Source organism: Pipra filicauda, unplaced genomic scaffold (assembly GCF_003945595.2).
Source record: "Pipra filicauda isolate LSUMZ 115617 unplaced genomic scaffold, ASM394559v2 scaffold689_size176454_pilon, whole genome shotgun sequence".
Classification (NCBI taxonomy): Eukaryota; Metazoa; Chordata; class Aves; order Passeriformes; family Pipridae; genus Pipra; species Pipra filicauda.
The window spans coordinates 22,197-38,418 of record NW_024104852.1 but is presented as its reverse complement, the minus strand read 5'-3'; the positions used below and the strand labels follow the sequence as shown (position 1 = coordinate 38,418).

The following is a 16,222-nucleotide window of genomic DNA, read 5'->3' as shown; positions in this document are numbered from 1 at the left end:
TCCTGCAGAGCCTGGCACATCAGGGACACTCAGTGCTGCCCTGTGCTCACCTTTCTCTTTCAGCCCCAGAGTGGTTTTGAGGTTGCAGAACCACAGAATATATTTATGTGATGACTAACTGAACGTTTATCTGAGCTCTTGAGTCATCAGATATTAAATCATGGAACTCCTGCCCAAGCCTCAGCCTGTTCTGTGACACTGCTGTGTCATGGAGAGCCATTGGAAGCTTAAATGGAAGTTATCTGGGAAGTACTGGCATGCTGGGCCACCAGTAATTTTAAGTATCACTTGTGGTTTCACTAAATGTATTCACACTTTACAGGTGGGCACTGCAGAAGTGCTTAAGAGAGAAGTCTGACCTGGCTATTTTTTAATTGTTTTTAGGTTCCTTATGGGGCCTTTGCCACTTGTAAAGTCTTGCAAAAAAAGGTAATGTTGCAATCAGAAATTGTTAAATAATTCTGTTATTATGCTTGGGTATTACTGTAGTGTTGGAAACGACTGCATGTGGTTGTTTTATGTTGCTGCACAAGAAGTTTGCTTGTAATGAATTTGTCCACCTGTGTGATACCACACAGAGAGCAGTTTGGGTCAGGATAATCCTGTCTGTGTTCTCCAGAGCTAACTCCTGGCAGGAAAGGTGGTGGTTGTTCCTGTCTTAGCCTGTCTGATGGTATTTCTCATACAAGGAACAAGGCTCTGGTTTAGATCTCTTGTAAAATGTTTGAACTTTTCTGACAAACCATTTCCTACTTCAATATTTTCTATGATACTGAACAAGATATTGAGCTCTCACCCAGCCTCCACAGTTAAATCTCAGCAAATGTGCTTGTTCTGGACAGCAGTGTCCCTTGTGCTTATGTGCCCTTGGGGTTTTTCCCCCCCCAGGTGCTGATTATTCACACAAATAATCTGACATCTTTAGTTCCAAAGTCCTGCAGCCTCCTGAGTCTCATCACTGTGAAGGTAACTGTGATTCTTAACACTTAATCTGCAGCCTGTTTTCTGTGCATTCCAGTGCTTTAAAACACACCAGCCCAAATAAATCCCTTCTGGATGGAGGGTCTGGCCAAGAATCAGTACCAAGGTGTGAAACCCGCCCTTTCCAGGTAGAGAGACAGCAGTCACTGAGTGGTTTGTGTTCCCAGGACTCATTTATCCTCTTCCAGATCCCACAGTTCCCCCCTCAGCAGCCTCTCAGGCAGAGCTGAGTGTGTTGTGGGGTAGATCCATCTCTCTCCTGCCCTGATGGATCGCTGGGATGTGAAGGAAGCTGGGATGGGCGATGGGGTGTGACAGGGCTGTGTCACAGTACCTGTCATACAGGCACTGAGGGCTCTCAGCTCCACCACCCTCTGTGATTCCCCAGGAGGCAGAGTCATTCCAGCAGCTCCTCTCCCCATGGAGGGAGGGAGGACTGCAGGCCTAGTCCTGCCCTCTCCCTGTGCTGGTGTTGGAGCAGTTCAGCTTCCAGGGAGCAGTTCAGCTCATTGATCCTGCAGAAATTCCTGCTGGCAGGCTGGTTCCCTGGGGTCATTTATCCAGTTGGCTCATCCAGTTTTGTGGAACAGCCCCCTCAGTGTCACTGCCCTCCCTTGAGTTTCCAGAAGACCCCCAGGAATTAAGTACCCATGTCTCCTGGAAAACTCAAGCTGCTTTTCAAAGCCCCACTGGAAGCAAAGGAATTTTCATTGCTAGATAATGCATGAGCTTTCATTCTGGCACCATGACTTCTGTTCCCAGCCTTGTGTGCTGAAATCATCTCCTCTTCCAGGTTCTAGACCTTCATAATAACCAGCTGACGTCGCTTCCTGCTGATATTGGTCAGCTCACAGCTCTTCAGGTAAAAGATTGGCAGCTGCATCCCAAGTGTGGCTCAGGGCATGTTTTGGGACAGCAGGGATATGGGGTTGCTGCTCTTTGGTTTATAATTAACAACAACTTAAATGATGGTGCCATGTTGTCAGATCTATCTCACCATTGCTGGATCTATCACAGAAACTTGACTGTTGCTGTTGAACTGGCTTGTTGGAGGGAGAGCAGGAAACAGGAAAAGAGCAGGAGAAGAGCAGGAGAAGGACAAGAAAGAGCAGGGGAAAGGCAGGAAAAGAGCAGAAGAAGAGCAGTGGGTTATGTAGTCCCAGGTTGGTGCAAGGCCTGTCAGCCCAGGTGGCTCACACTGCCAAGCAGATGCTCTGAGATGCTCCAAGCAGAGCTCCAGCTTCCAGTCCCACTGATTTCCCAGAATATCCAGGTTTTGCCGTTCTCCCTGGTGTGGTTGTGCTGAGGACTCAGAGCAGTGTGTCTCGGTGCACAGTGAGGGTCTCTGTGCTTGGGGGGCAGCTTGAAGTTCAGGCCCTGCTCCCCTGTGGGAGCTGGAGTTGGGGAGTGCTGCCCTGGACAGTCCCAGTTCCTGCAGCTGGATTCAGTACCAGATGGTGGTGGTGAATAGGGTCTCACTGCCTTTGGTAGCCTGACAAACCCTGTATCCAGGGTTTGTGAACAATACATTTTTTTAACCCATAAAGTGTTGTCTAAAACCAATTTCAGGTTGTCCTGGGGCTGAGAGTAGTCCCAGCAGCATGGGTGTGTAGAAGAGCTGAGACCTGTCTGAAGAATGTCTTGAAAATCTTTTCTGTTAATACCTTAGGTCCTAAACCTTGAAAGGAATCTTTTAAAAAGCCTTCCACAATCTATAGGAGACCTTACCCAGCTCCAGCTCCTCAATGTGAAAGGTATGGCTCGGGATTCCAGCAGTGCTCTGGGCAAGGCACCAGTTCCTATCTGGGTCGTGTTGAGCTGCAGTAGCAATTATTCCTTTCAGCCACCACATGTTTTCCACTCTGATTGCTGAGGAAGGACACAAGGAAGGGTTGAATTCAAATAGTTGGCAAGGCAGGAAGAATCATGTAGGCAGAAAATGGCTCAGCCCTGGTCTGTAGGATGTTTTCATCCAACCTCTTCTCAAAGGAGAGGTGGTTGGGTCATCCCAACCCAATCCCAGCAGCTCAGAGCTCCCTGGAGTTCCTGCATGTAGGCAGAGTTTCAGAGCCCTGGGTGCCTCATTCCTGCAATCAGGAATGTTGGGAGGGCTGGAGACACACGTTTTCCTCCAGGAGCAGGGGCCCACCTTGAGCTGGGAGTGCTGTGTGGGCCCTGCAAGAGGGGCTTGTCCCCCTTTTGATTTTGATTTAGACCAACCTAATCTGCACTCTGTGCAGATTCAGGTGTAAGAAAAGCAGCAGCTTTTGGCAGAAGCCCTTCAGTAGAGCAAGCAGAGCAGCCAGCTGGATAAACTGAATTACAGCTGAGTCCACCAGCACCTGGAGCTGGGTCCTGTGAGCCTGTGCAGCCCACCAGGTTTGCACAGCCCTAGCACAAAGGCCACACCTCTTTTCCAGACTCCTGGGCATTTTCCAGCTATGCTGTGCCATAAATTTGGGAGAAAAAGACTTTGTTACAGGGAGCTGTTGCTGAAACAGGGAGGGAAATGAAGGGTGAGGAACTTGGAAGGGCAGCTCAGGGCATTGCAGCACCTGAGCTCTGAGCCCTGGCTGTGCAGTCCCACACTCAGTCCCCTTCCTCCCATCTCTGGGACTTGCACCAAAGGGGAGAAGACTCCATGTTACAAATATTCTCCTGATAAAGAGCACAGACCCAGCCTGCAGCACGTCCTCAGCTGAGGAGGTCGTTTTGGTATGAGCTGGACCTGTGCACTGGGGCTGTGAGCGAGTAGATTTGGATCCCCATTTGCCTTGGTGGGCAGTGGCAGCCTATGGAGTCCTTGTGTGACCCGTGACAGCTCCTTTGGAGTCCTTGTGTGACCCATGAGATCTCTTTTGGGGTCCCTGTGTGACCCATGAGATCTCTTTTGGGGTCCCTGTGTGACCCATGAGATCTCTTTTGGGGTCCCTGTGTGACCCATGAGATCTCTTGGGGTCCCTGTGTGACCCATGAGATCTCTTTTGGGGTCCCTGTGTGACCCATGACAGCTCTTTTGGGGTCCCTGTGTGACCCAGGACAGCTCTTTTGGGGTCCCTGTGTGACCCAGGACAACCCTGTCCCTGCAGAAACGAGCCATGTGTGTGGTTATGGTTTGGTGTTCCAGCAGAGGAACCTGCTGGGTGCTGCTTTGGACAGGCCACATGTTCCCAAGTGGGTTTCTCTCTCTCCAGGGAACAAGCTGAAGGAGCTGCCTGGCACAGTGAGTGGCCTGCGGAGCCTGCGCTCCCTGGACGTCAGTGGGAATGTGCTGCAGGAGCTGCCCCGGGTGCTGGCCCACGTCAGGACCCTGCAGGTACCCAGCCAGCCCTGCCTGTCTGTCTGTCTGTCCCCTCCCTCCCTTGCTGCTGCCCTCCAGGGGTGCTGCCATGCCATGGCAGAGGGAGGAGAGCCCGGGGAGGTGTCTGGGCAGGGGGTGGGGAATGGCTGTGGGACACACGGGGAAAGTCCAACCACCATCAGCAGGAACTGCTGTGAGACCCTGGCATGAGTCAGCTGAGCTGGTCTGGTGAGAACCAAAACACAGCCCAGGCCACCCTCAGTACCAGAGGGAGCTGAGCCATCCCACGGACACAAGGGCAGTGGAGGGAGGGGCTCAGTGGGGGCACAGGGGATCTGGACTTTGCCCCAGCACTCACCAGACAGTGAGCAAAGTGAAGCTGTGCCCTGAAGAGCTGTGAGAGGACAACACTCCATCCCTGCAAAGCACCCTAGGATCCTGCAGAACCTGGACCACAGCAGGAAAGGCATCATAACTACTGCACATTAAACCCCCAGTATTTAAGTGCTAACTGGCCACAGGGTTTAGCCCAGGGAGTTTCTGCCAAACAGGCAAGGTCAAGGATCCACTGGATTTCCATAATTCAACACCCTTCCCCAAAGAGAGGGGGGCAACACCTCTACGGCAACACCTTTTACCAACACCCCGGGGTCTGTGAAGCTGTGCCTTGACACAGGGGGAGCACATGGAAAGCCAGAGCTCGTTGCCTGCAGTGTGGTGGGAGGAGGTCAGAAATCCAGCACACAAAGTGAATGTTTAGAGCCTGGGCAGGAGGCACTGCAGGGAATTGTAACAGAGCTGTGCCCAAAACAGCTTTTGTGTTCCCTTCCTGGTCTTCTCTGATCACTTTTTGTTGTGGTTTAATCACAACAAAAGCAATCCCCAGGGAGTGAATCCCTGGATTTTACCTGCCAGGGCTGTCTCTGAGAGCACAAACTGTGCCTGTGCTCAGGCTGACACAGCCACTCCCCACCAGGGCTGACTGGAAATGAGCAGATGGATATTTGAGATGAGGCTCTTGCCTCTGTGCTCTGACAGATCTCTGACTCACTGTCAGCCTCTGTGGGTTTCTGGCTCTCTGGAGTGCACATCCAGAATGGGAAAAGCATCAGGATTTTGCTGGATATGTTCCCTTCTGGCTGCCAGACTTGTCAGTACTAAATGGTGCAAGTGTCAGGCAACAGGGCTGACTCAGACACCAGCAGGAGGGGGTGAATAAATGCTCCCCTGGCTCGCACACAACACTTCTCTCGTGGACACACGAGAGAAGTGCAGCTTTGCCCCCTGTGCTTGGTAAAGGAGTTCCTTTCTAGGCCTTCCTGCCATGCCCTTCTCTACAGGAGGCATCATTAGGTCCTTTTGGTGGCCATGGTAGGATGAAACAAGTGGCCCTTCCCCTTATTGTTTGTGGGACTCATCTTCTCTCCATGCCCTTGTGTCACCACCCCTTCCAGGTGTCATCCTGAAGGGTTCCAGCTCTCTGAAATGGGGGAGAAAATGTCTGTGGTTGGGACCTAAACGTGAAGTACCAGCATCTGCAGGAGGGGAATATTCCACTGAAAGGCCAACTGAGAAGCTCCCAAAAAAAGGACAGCAGAGCCACCTCTGAAGGGTGTCAGATACCCAGGGGGAATTCAATACAACCTCATGTTTATGTCAGGATTTAGGGTAACATGAAGTTATCACTCTGTAAGTGAAATTTGGGGAGCTGCAAGGAGAACTGTAGTTGGACTCTGGCCGGGCCACCAGAATAACCTGGAGCTCTGTGTGTTCTCTTTTGGAGACCCTGACCCTGGATGCCTCTTCCATGACCTACCCATCCCCTGAGATCTGCAGTGCAGGCACAGAGGCCATCCAGCAGTTCCTCTGCAAAGGTGAGCAAGGAGCACCCGTGGGTGGGGTGAGGGTTGGGGGCCCGGGCTGGCTCTGACCAGGTGCTGTGGGGTGTTCAAAGATGGTGTTTGGGAAGGGGACAGGTTGTGTGGGCCCTGCCTGGGGTGGTTCCTGGTGCCCTGTCTTTGCTGGCAAACAGCACAACAGGAGTTCTCCCTTGAGCCCTGCCCTCTGCCACACTGAAATGTTCAAACATCAGAGTAGCTGGGTCAGACTGTCTCAGTGACCAAAAGAAGTCAGTGCATTTCCCAGTGTTTTTTTTTTTTCTCATTTGGATTTTCTCCAGTGGGAGGATTAGGCATTGTCCACATATCACTGCCTTGGGACAGGCAGAGAGACTCAGTATTCACTCAAGGTCCTTTCTACCCTCATTTTCCAAGAGGAAGGATGTGGGACTGCAGACTGATGGGTTGTTATGAGAGTGATGAAACCTGATGGAAAACTCAAAGGGCAAAGATAATGGACTGTGAGTTTGTAAACACTGTGTTTAATGCAGGCAGGGAGGTTTGGTGGAGGTTTTATACAGGGAAAGTGGGTGCTGGATATTGGGATATTCCCTGAAACAACAGGACAGTTATTTTGGTCTGGGCAGTAACATTTGCAGCCCTGCAGAAGTCACCAGGCCTGTACCTGTGTGCAGGACATGTTTCTCTCTGAGCAGGTCAGCTTTGAACCTTCTCCTGGTGGGACTGGAGTGCCACAATCCCCTCCCAGAGCTCCTTGTTCATCCTGCCTGAGCTGGAGGAGCTGTGCTGGGTGCTGGTTGGTGTGTGAGGAGAGGAGGCACTGCTGGAAGCAGTCTCACACACCAGCCAGCCCTGGCCATGCTGCCAAGGAGGTCTTTAAGCACCAAATGTTCTTATCTTGTGCCTGATACCTTCCAGAGTGTGGAATCGCCTACTACCCTCCCTCCCAGTATCTGCTTCCCGAGCTGGAGGACAATGGAGGAGGATCCTCAGTGGATGGGGTGGACAGGACAGTGCATGAATACCTGCAGGAGGCGAGGGAGTGGCAGGTGAGGCTCCCACTGCGTGTGAATTTGTGTGAGAGGGTTTGGGATTCGTCTCTGTGCTCCATCACTGGATCTCACAGCACTTGGCACATCATCCCTTTCACTTTAAGACACTCCATTTAACAAAAATATTAGGAGTCTGAAGATATTTATCCACACATAGGAGGTGCTGTATTGCAAAACTCACGGCCTGGGCAAACTTCTGGATTTACAAAACAGAAAACTGAAATTCTGTAGGAATCTCAAGCAGCATTTCCAAAAATCTGCATTTGATATGACAACTCCAGTTCTGCACATGACAGATAATTGAGTGCTCAAGATTTATGGTTAAGGTTTCCTGTTTTCCTTCCAAGATTTAGGGTGAAAAAATATACCCTGTTCACAGATAGAAATATCCACAGGCTCCAGGAAACTGGGTGAGGTTAAACAGAATTATTGACTGTGCTGCTAAATGCAGAATGTCTGTACATCTCCATGAGATGTGTCTTTTGGGATCCAGAAGGCATCCAGGCACAGCAGTTTGTGTGTGTGGATGGCTCATCTCCTTCCTGAGCTGGGGGTGGTGTCACCACACTGACTCCTGGAAGACACATCCCAAAGAACTGAATCCATGCTTGGAAGCCACAATGCAGTGAAGGGACAGGGGTGACAATGTGAGTGACATGGATGTGCAGGGTGGTAACATTTGTAATTTTGGGGGGACAGCAAACTGCAGAAGAACCTTGTGATTCCCAGCCAAGTGCTGGACGTGTTCCCCTCCCTGGGGAAGGTGAGGCTGGGCCAATAACTGTGGGAACTCTGCTAATTCTGTGCTCTTTGGCAAGTACAGAGCCAATGTCTTTGTCCCTGGAGAAGCCTCAGTGACTGACTTTGGGCTTATGCTCCAGTGCCTGTGGTGGATGTCTTTACTCAGTTAGGGGAAGATGGAATGAGGGTTAATAATACCTGCAGAAAAAGTCCTCTGGGGAATAAATGTCTGCTGATATTGCTTATTTTTCAGAACAAATTCTCGGAGTATGAGAAGAGGAAGGTAAGGATGAATGCCTGCAAATGCTCTGTCTGGGTCTGCTTCTGCTTTCTGTTTTCCATCTCTTTATCTGGTTTCTCAGCCAAAACTGAGTGTTTTGAGATCTGAGTTCTTGCATAAACCCCCAAAGCTGCTCACTTGTCACAGCAGGAGACAAGTGGGAGCAGGGGGGAATCTGTACCTGCCTGGTGTGACACACAGAGCTGAGGTGTTGCTGTCCCCCCTGTGAGTGAGCAGCTCCAGCTGAAATCAGGCTGCAGAGCTGGATCCGGGGGCTTTCACACCAGGTGGCTTTTTCTTGCCTTTCTGGGCTGGAAGCTCAGCTGTTTCTCCCATGGGGTGGGCAGATGTGTGTGAGCACAGGCTGCTCAGTACATCCCTGCCCCAAACTCCAGCCCCTCCCTGACCCCCACCCGGTCCCTTTGGCTCACAGTGCCACCCTTCCTGCACTCTCCCAGCCTTCCTTGTTTCTGTCCTCCATTCCCCTCACCAGCTGCATTTTTAGTTTGTTCTTATTTCCCTGTCCTTGTCTCTTCCCCTGGGCAAGGCTCCCTTTGAAAGAATCAGAAGCTCCTGCCTTGCAGTTCATTGCTGCCTTTGGCTCGAGCAGCTTCCCTCAAACAAGAGAGTCCTGTTCCCATCTGGAACTGAACCCCACCTTCATTTTGGGCTTCCCTCCAGGGGTTTGTATTGGCTGTTTCAGTATCAGTGGATGCCCAGGGACTTCAGCTTCCTGATGATGAAATGAGTTGTGAGTTTGGAGACTCCTAAAGAGAGCAGCAGCTTCTCTGTAATTTTTGGGTTCCTAAGGGGAGAATGTTTCCATTCCCTACTCAAGCCTCCTGTTTGCCATTTGGCTTCCCTTCCTTTTGCTGTGCCTTGGTTGGTGTTTTTGCCAGAGCATGTTCTCACTTGGGAAGGACCAGAGCCAGCAGCCTTCTGATTCCTGCCACTCATCTTTCTTCTTATTCCTCTCAGGAACAAAAGATGCAGGAGAAGCTGGAATTCGAGCGGCGCCTGGACATGGGGCAGAGGGAACACGCCCTGCTGGTCCAGCAGCTCCACAGCCAGAAGGATGAGATGCTGCAGACAGTGAGGGAGGTGGGTCTCCCTGGGAGCCCTGCCCAGGACCCCTGTCGTGGGGGGAGTGGAAGGCTTAGACATTTATTAAAGAATTTATTAAAGAAGTCCTGCCCTTGAGTCACAAGGTGCAGAAAGGACTCCCTGGCTTTCTAAACCCCTTCTCAGAGAGGAGCCTGGGGGTGGCTGGATCCAGTCTTAGCCTTGGATTACGTCAGTGGTTTGAATTTAAGGAATTAGAGAGGTGTGATTGAACCACTTTCATCCTGCAGGTTTTATTGATTGGCAAAATGAGAATGTGTATATAAAATGAATCATTTGTTATTACAAATGATCAGACAAAAGATCTTAATCAGAATTATTTACTACACAGTAAAAACTGTAAAACTACTAGTAGTGCAGTATAAGATAAGACAGTGCACTATATTGAAGCAATTATTGAAGCAATTATATTAAAGCTGGCAAAAAGAAATAATTATTAAGTAGTGATTTGATGTAACTCACCCAGATGAACACTTATGGGGAGATCTCTTTCCCTCAGCCTCGAGGAGTGTCCTTGGGCATCCCCACCAAGAGAGGAATCTCCACACACACCCAGGAAGGGTTATGTCAGAAGAACCTGACTGTATGAAGGGGGACTGGGCTTTTATAGCATAAAGTGATTGACTGCTGGTCACAAATTCCCAGGCCAGCTCCCAGCTCATCTGTCACATCCAACTTCAAAGAGCAGGGTGTGTATTTGGGGTTTGGTGACCCGGGCTGGTTTTAGCACAATTCAACACCAAAACCAGCACCGTGGCACCACCAGTGACTCACCCCAGAGAGCTGACACTGTTTGCATTCTCTGATTGCATTTTAGGTCTTATGGGGTTATCCTGCCACAACACCCAGTGCCGTCCCTAAACCCCCCCCTTTGTCCCTGTTTGCTTTGGTAGGACCAGCAGAGGCTGGAGGAGGGGCTCACCAAGCACCAGCGCTATTTGGAGGGCGAGCGCCTGAAGCTGCTGCAGCAGCTGAAGCTCACGGAGCAGGGCATTGCCAGCAGGATCCACAAGCTGCTGGAGGACAACCAGAGGTGGGCTCTTGCCCTGCTCACTGTCCCTGGGGGGCTCAGGTGGTTTTGTCCCATTCTGAGTGGTTCATCTTGCCCTTTCTGAGTGTTTCGGAGCTGATCGGGATCGATGTCTGGAAAAGGTGCTTTAGATCTTGGAGTGCCAAAGTCCCACTTAAAGCAAGAGGAATTTGCACCTTAAAAAACCGGTTTCACACATGTGTGATGTTGGAATTTTGCAGTGCTGTGGAAGGAATTTGAATTCCTTGTGAAAGGTGTAAATGTGAGGTGTTTTAGGGTGCCACTGCCTGTATCTGCTGGATCTCCATATGGCTGGTGCTGATGTGAGGTGCCCAGCCTGCAGAAAACTGCTCTGCTGTGCATGGGACCAAAGTTGTTTTCTCTCAGGCACATGGTGGGATTGTTGGGGCTGTTCTGTGCATGGCCAGGAGTTGGATGGTCCTTGTGAGTCCCTTCCAACTCAGGATATTCTATGACTGTGATTCTGCCTTCTGGGGAACCAGGATGTCCCGCTCAGCTTGATGAAAACCTCTTGTTTTATCTTTTTTTACAGGCAGAAACAAAGTTCAGACATTCTGAAGTCCTTGGAGAATGAGAGGTGAGTCCCCTTGAAACAAGCTCTTGTAGAAAAGGGACAAGGAGCTGGAAAAAGAGCTGGTTGGGAGCTTTCTTTCAGCCACCAATCTGAATCCACCCTAAGTCAGGGGAGGTTCTTCTCATACCTGAAGCTGGTTGTGGTCACTGTTGGAGACAAGACACCTGAGTAGATGTGCCTGGTCTTACCCAGTCTGTCAGACCCGATGACATGGTGATTTTACCTCTTTTTCATCTCTGAATGGTCCTAGATGAGGAGTTTGGGAACAAAACCCTGTATTCCAGTGTCAAGGGCTAACAGAGATCCTACATCTGTTGGAAAGCAAGGCAGTTATGAGGATGGTCCAGTAATGTGTCCAGGCTGGGAGGAATGGAATCATGGAATCCCTGACTGATTTGGGTTGGAAAAGACCTTAAAGCTCATCTTGTTTCAATCCCCTGCCATGGGCAGGGACACCTTCCACTAGACCAGGTTGCCACTCAGCCAACACTCTGAGCCAACTCTGCCACCCAAAGTGATTGTCCCCAGCTCTGCCCTGCCTGGAGCTGCCCCCTCCCTGCAGCCAACTGTGCTGGGCCCAGTGACCTGGATGAAAACCACCCAGTGTGTGTCAGATTGCTCTCCAACCACACCAGCTCCTGACCTGCTGTGTGTGTTTGTGTGCTGGGACAAGGATGGGGTGGTGAGGAGGGAGGCCAGGCAGTGGCACTGCTCACTTGGGCCAGCTGGGAAGGGCTCATCCTGCCTCAGGAGAAAGGAAAGCCAAGGACTGGCACTGTGTTTGGGGAGAGTGTGTGCACGCTGTGTGGATGTTCTGTCTTTCAGAAAGACCAGCTCTCTTGTCTAAAGCCATTGTCCCCATGGTTTTGAGCAAGATTTATGTTGTCTCCCATAAACTCAGAGGTTCCTCACCAAAAAATCACCCAGGCTTTGGTGTCTCTGCTAAGCCCAGCTTCCCTGAGCTGGTGGCAGGGCAAACCTGCCCAGCCTGGAGGCTCTGAGCTGGGTGGGTGGAGGAGAAGGGCTTGTCTGAAGCAGTGGCTGAACTGTTGCTGTTTGTTGGGCAGGATTAGGATGGAGCAGCTGATGGCAATAACCCAGGAGGAGACGGAGCAGCTGCGCAGACGGGAAGTGGCCTGTGAGTCCTGACAAGTCTTTGGGGTGGTGAAGTGAAGGCTCTGGAGCACCAGGAGCAGCTGAGGGAGCTGGGGGGACTCAGCCTGGAGAAAAGGAGACTCAGGGGGGACCTTCTTGCTTTCTACAACTCCCTGACAGGTGGGGGGAGCCAGGGGTGGGGGGGAACAAGGGACAGGAGGAGAGGAAACGGCCTCAAGTTGTGCCAGGGGAGGTTTAGGTTGGATATTAGGAACTTTTTTTTCATGGAAAAGGTTGTCCAGCATTGGCCCAGGCTGTGCAGGGCAGAGTGGAGTCACCATCCCTGGAGGTGTTCAAAAAACATGTGGATGCAGCACTTGAGGACATGGATTAGTGGTGGACATGGTGGTGATGCTGATGGTTGGACTTGAGGATCTTAATGGTCATTTCCAACCTTAACAATTTTGTGATTCTGTGGAAGACCTGGTTCCTCTGGAGAAGCACTGGATGGGTGACAACCACCTGGGAGATGCTCTGGCACACACACATTGTGCTGTCACACACTCATTCTGATGTGGTCCTCGGTGCAATGGGGCAGAGCTGATCCATGGCTTCCACCTGCAGCTCACTGCTGGTTCTCCTGGAGGTACAAGCCATGCTCGCTGTAGCCACAGCCTGTCACCAGAGGAGCTGGTGAGACTGGATATAACACACAAAGTGCTTCTTATTCCAGAGGTGCCCAACAGATGTGAACCCACCAGGTTCGTGTCTGGGGAACAAGAATGGTGCTGAGGAGCCTTTTCTGCTCATGCTGACCATGAACAGGGTGCAAGGGAAAAGGGGCACCCCAAGGATGGGTGACTGGCAGTGGCACAGCAGAGCTACAACCCAACTGCTCCCTTCTCTCTGTGAGCAGGGACAGGACCCAGGGAACGGCTGGAGCTGTGCCAGGGCAGGGTCAGGTTGGATCTCAGGGAAATTTCTTCCCCCAGAGGCTGGTTGGGCACTGACCAGGCTCCCCAGGGCAGTGGGCACAACCCCAAGGCTGCCAGAGCTCCAGGAGGGTTTGGACAAGGCTCTGAGGGACAGGGTGGGATTGTTGGGGTGTCTGTGCAGGGCCAGGGGTTGGACTGGATGATCCTTGGGCGTCCCTTCCTACTTCCCAGGAGATTCTGTGATCTGAGGGTTGGGAGGCAGTGACTGGGCTCCACTGAGCTCTGAAGAGATGCAAGCAGAGGCAGAGTGGAGTTCCCTCAGCTAATTTCACAATAAATAGCCACGATTCTTGCAGCTGGATGGGTCTGCTCTGAGGTGAATGAAACAGGAGCAGCAAGGGCAGGTTGCAATGAGAGAGGGGCTCTGTTAATTGGCAGTGAGTGCCCATCCTGGACACCCACCCCAGGCAGGCACTGACAGTCCTTCTGTCCCCAGCTGCCATGCAGCAAATGCTGGCTGAGACCTACAAGAACAAGCTCCTCCAAGTGACCTACGAGTCTCGTCGGCAAGACCTCGTCAGCCAGGCCTGCTCCAGGTACGGGGGGGGGCTGGGGCTGGGGGTGCTCTTGTTAAGGCTCTTTCCATATATACCCCAGGAGCTCCTGTAGCCCCTGGAATGTGTCAGGACAGGTGTAAGAGCATGTGATAATACAGTTAAACACACTGTCACGCTCACCTAAATGAACCCCCTTCCAGTGACAGGAATGTGCACGTTCATCACACTTTGGGTGAACTGCCACTCTCTACACTGTATATTTTGTTTTCTACATTCTGCTAAATATGGAGGGTGGAATTAGACAAGTCATCTTCCTGTTTTGAGAGGCAGTTCAGTGCCAAACTGCAGCTCAGAGCTCCTTTGCTCACCTCCCAGGCTGCCTCAAGGCTGCTGTGTGTATCCATGTAGGACTTGTGCTGCTGTAGGTACTGAGAGCATTCCCTCTGTTTACAACAAGGTGAAAAATTTAATCTGGCAGCATCTGGCACTGAACAGAAACAACCTTGTGAGCCTGTGACCTGCCCCCCAGGGCCTGTGTGGGGGTAGGGAAGGAGGTGTTAAATCTGTGGCCTTCAGCTATGCAGTCCTTACGTTCAGTAACACATTCTCCACCTGCACTCCACATTGCCTGCTTTTCCTCTGGTTTGCCCCAAGAGTCCCAGGCCCAGCATTAACTCCATCTCCTTGCAGCCTAGCTGAGATGGATCAGAAGTTCCAGCAAATCCTGGATTGGCAACAGCTGGATCAGAACAAAGCTGTCAGTCAGATCCTGCAGCAGGTAGGGAAGGGAGCAAACTGCTCATGAGGGATTGATGGGAAGCAACTGCATGTGAAAGCAGGATCCACAGTGGGTCACAGGAGCAGCAGTGGCTGGGCTGCATGAAAAGTTATTTTATTTAACCCTTCATGCTAAACTTTAAGAATCTCTGGTGTCCTAACAAATTCACGTGGGCGGCTGAAGGAAAAATGGTTTTATTTTTTAACTGGGCAGCAAATTTTTAGAAAAAACAGAAGCACAGACCACGGGAAACAAAATTGTTCTGATGATTGATAGAGAGGATTTTGAGACAGAAGTCCTGTCTTTTGGCTGGTTTCCTGGGTGGCTTGGGACAAGCTGCCCACAGGAAGCATTTCCAAAGCTCAGTTTTCAGAAGTGCTGGGCAGCCTTGGCAACCCTGTGGTACAGCCTGGGGGCTCAGTGCTGCTGAAGGGGGGAGGTGGGGGTCATACAGAGCATTCCAGATGTGTGTTTGAAGAACATGAACATTTCTCTGTGTGTCTGTAAGGTGGGTTTTACCTGTTGGGACTCTGGGCTCTCAGTCATGGTCACAGGACACTTGCCCAGAGCAAGCACTGCTTGCCCAAGCACCTGAGTCCCTGCCAGGCAGCAGTTTCTGAGCCCGTTAGCAACTGCATGAACCACCTCACTGAGCAGGATTTTGCCTGTCCTGTAGATTGAGATGCAGAAAGCTGCCTTTGAAGCTCTCCAGGTGAAGAAGGATCTTATGCACAGGCAGATCAGGAACCAGGTGAGTCAACACCAACAGAGGAAAGAGCAACCAGATCCTCAGCTGTTCAATGAGAGCCTCGTGAGGAAGAGCAAGGTGCTGTGAGCACAGAGCAGGGTCTGCAGGACATGAAGGGCTCTGGTGTTGCTGAGAGCTCTGGAGTGGAGAGTTGGGCAGTGTTGGTTTAACTCCACTCTCCCAGCTCCGAGAGAGGGAGTGTCAAAGCAGGTTTTAGATTCCTGGAGGTGGTGGCATTGCCATTGCTTCAGTCAGTCACCTCAGCACTGGTGGGTGAAGCACTGGAGAGCTGTCACTAGAGGACAGACCTGCACTGGCTCTGGGGGGTGATCTGCAATTGCAACTATGATTTCTTTTGGGCTGTGTGCTTGGCAGGGCTGCTGTTTGCACGAGTCCACTGCATCTCCATCCAGCACATCAGAACTGCTCCTTGGGCCATAAGTTCACCTTTTCTTTCCCATTCTCAGCCTGTTTGTGAGCTCCATTCTGCAAAAGGTGCAATGCTATAGTTGGGGGTAAGAACAGGAGCTGGTGGAGAAATTAGCACTGGATGATGCAGGAAGGTGGGAAGGTAGCAGTGGATGATGCAGGAAGGTGGGAAGGTAGCAGTGGATGATGCAGGAAGGTGGGTTGCTGGTTTCTGACACAGTGCTCCAGAATCTTCCCTCTCCTCATCAGACACTAGCAGAGAAGTCTCAAGTCAAGATTTGGTGGATAATCTTAAGAGCTTGGATATTTTTAGTCACCCAGTGACCAATCTCTGCTGGAAGCCCCTGAACTGTGCACAGACCACCCAGGAGACGAGTGAAAACTCTCCATCCTCACCCGAGTTCACCCACAAGAGCCCTTCAGTTTGATCCCACTTGCTCTGTAGACAGAGGAGATTTGTTCCTTGATAGCAAGGAACCTTTCACCCTTGGAGCCAGCCCACCCTGGAGGTGCTGCAGGGGCAGGGAAGGGGCAGAGCCCCAGGGCCAGGGAGCTCCGTGGTCGGTGACAGGTGTTGGTGGCCTGGGGACAGTCGATGGCCTGGCAGGTGGGTGAGCTGGGCTCTCATCTTGGCTTTGCTCTGGGATCTTGGGCGACTCACTGCAACTCACTCCACCTCTCTGTGTCCCAATTGTCCCTCCTGGAAGAGCAGGTATCAT

At 51.4% G+C, this 16,222-nt stretch overlaps 1 protein-coding gene across 3 annotated transcripts in view; it reads left to right on the top strand.

Moving 5' to 3' along the window:
- Positions 1–16,222, top strand: part of LRSAM1 (leucine rich repeat and sterile alpha motif containing 1) — a 30,039-nt gene that overhangs the window by 7,005 nt on the left and 6,812 nt on the right. For all 3 annotated transcript variants that reach the window (XM_039388789.1, XM_039388788.1, XM_027746845.2), the window contains exons 4-18: positions 385–429; positions 889–966; positions 1,775–1,843; positions 2,651–2,735; positions 4,176–4,297; positions 6,066–6,156; positions 7,060–7,190; positions 8,188–8,217; positions 9,193–9,315; positions 10,230–10,369; positions 10,920–10,964; positions 12,029–12,099; positions 13,488–13,587; positions 14,239–14,326; positions 15,003–15,077. In XM_039388789.1, coding sequence (XP_039244723.1) covers positions 385–429; positions 889–966; positions 1,775–1,843; positions 2,651–2,735; positions 4,176–4,297; positions 6,066–6,156; positions 7,060–7,190; positions 8,188–8,217; positions 9,193–9,315; positions 10,230–10,369; positions 10,920–10,964; positions 12,029–12,099; positions 13,488–13,587; positions 14,239–14,326; positions 15,003–15,077 — 1,293 coding nt within the window. The remainder of the gene's footprint in view (positions 1–384; positions 430–888; positions 967–1,774; positions 1,844–2,650; positions 2,736–4,175; positions 4,298–6,065; positions 6,157–7,059; positions 7,191–8,187; positions 8,218–9,192; positions 9,316–10,229; positions 10,370–10,919; positions 10,965–12,028; positions 12,100–13,487; positions 13,588–14,238; positions 14,327–15,002; positions 15,078–16,222) is intronic.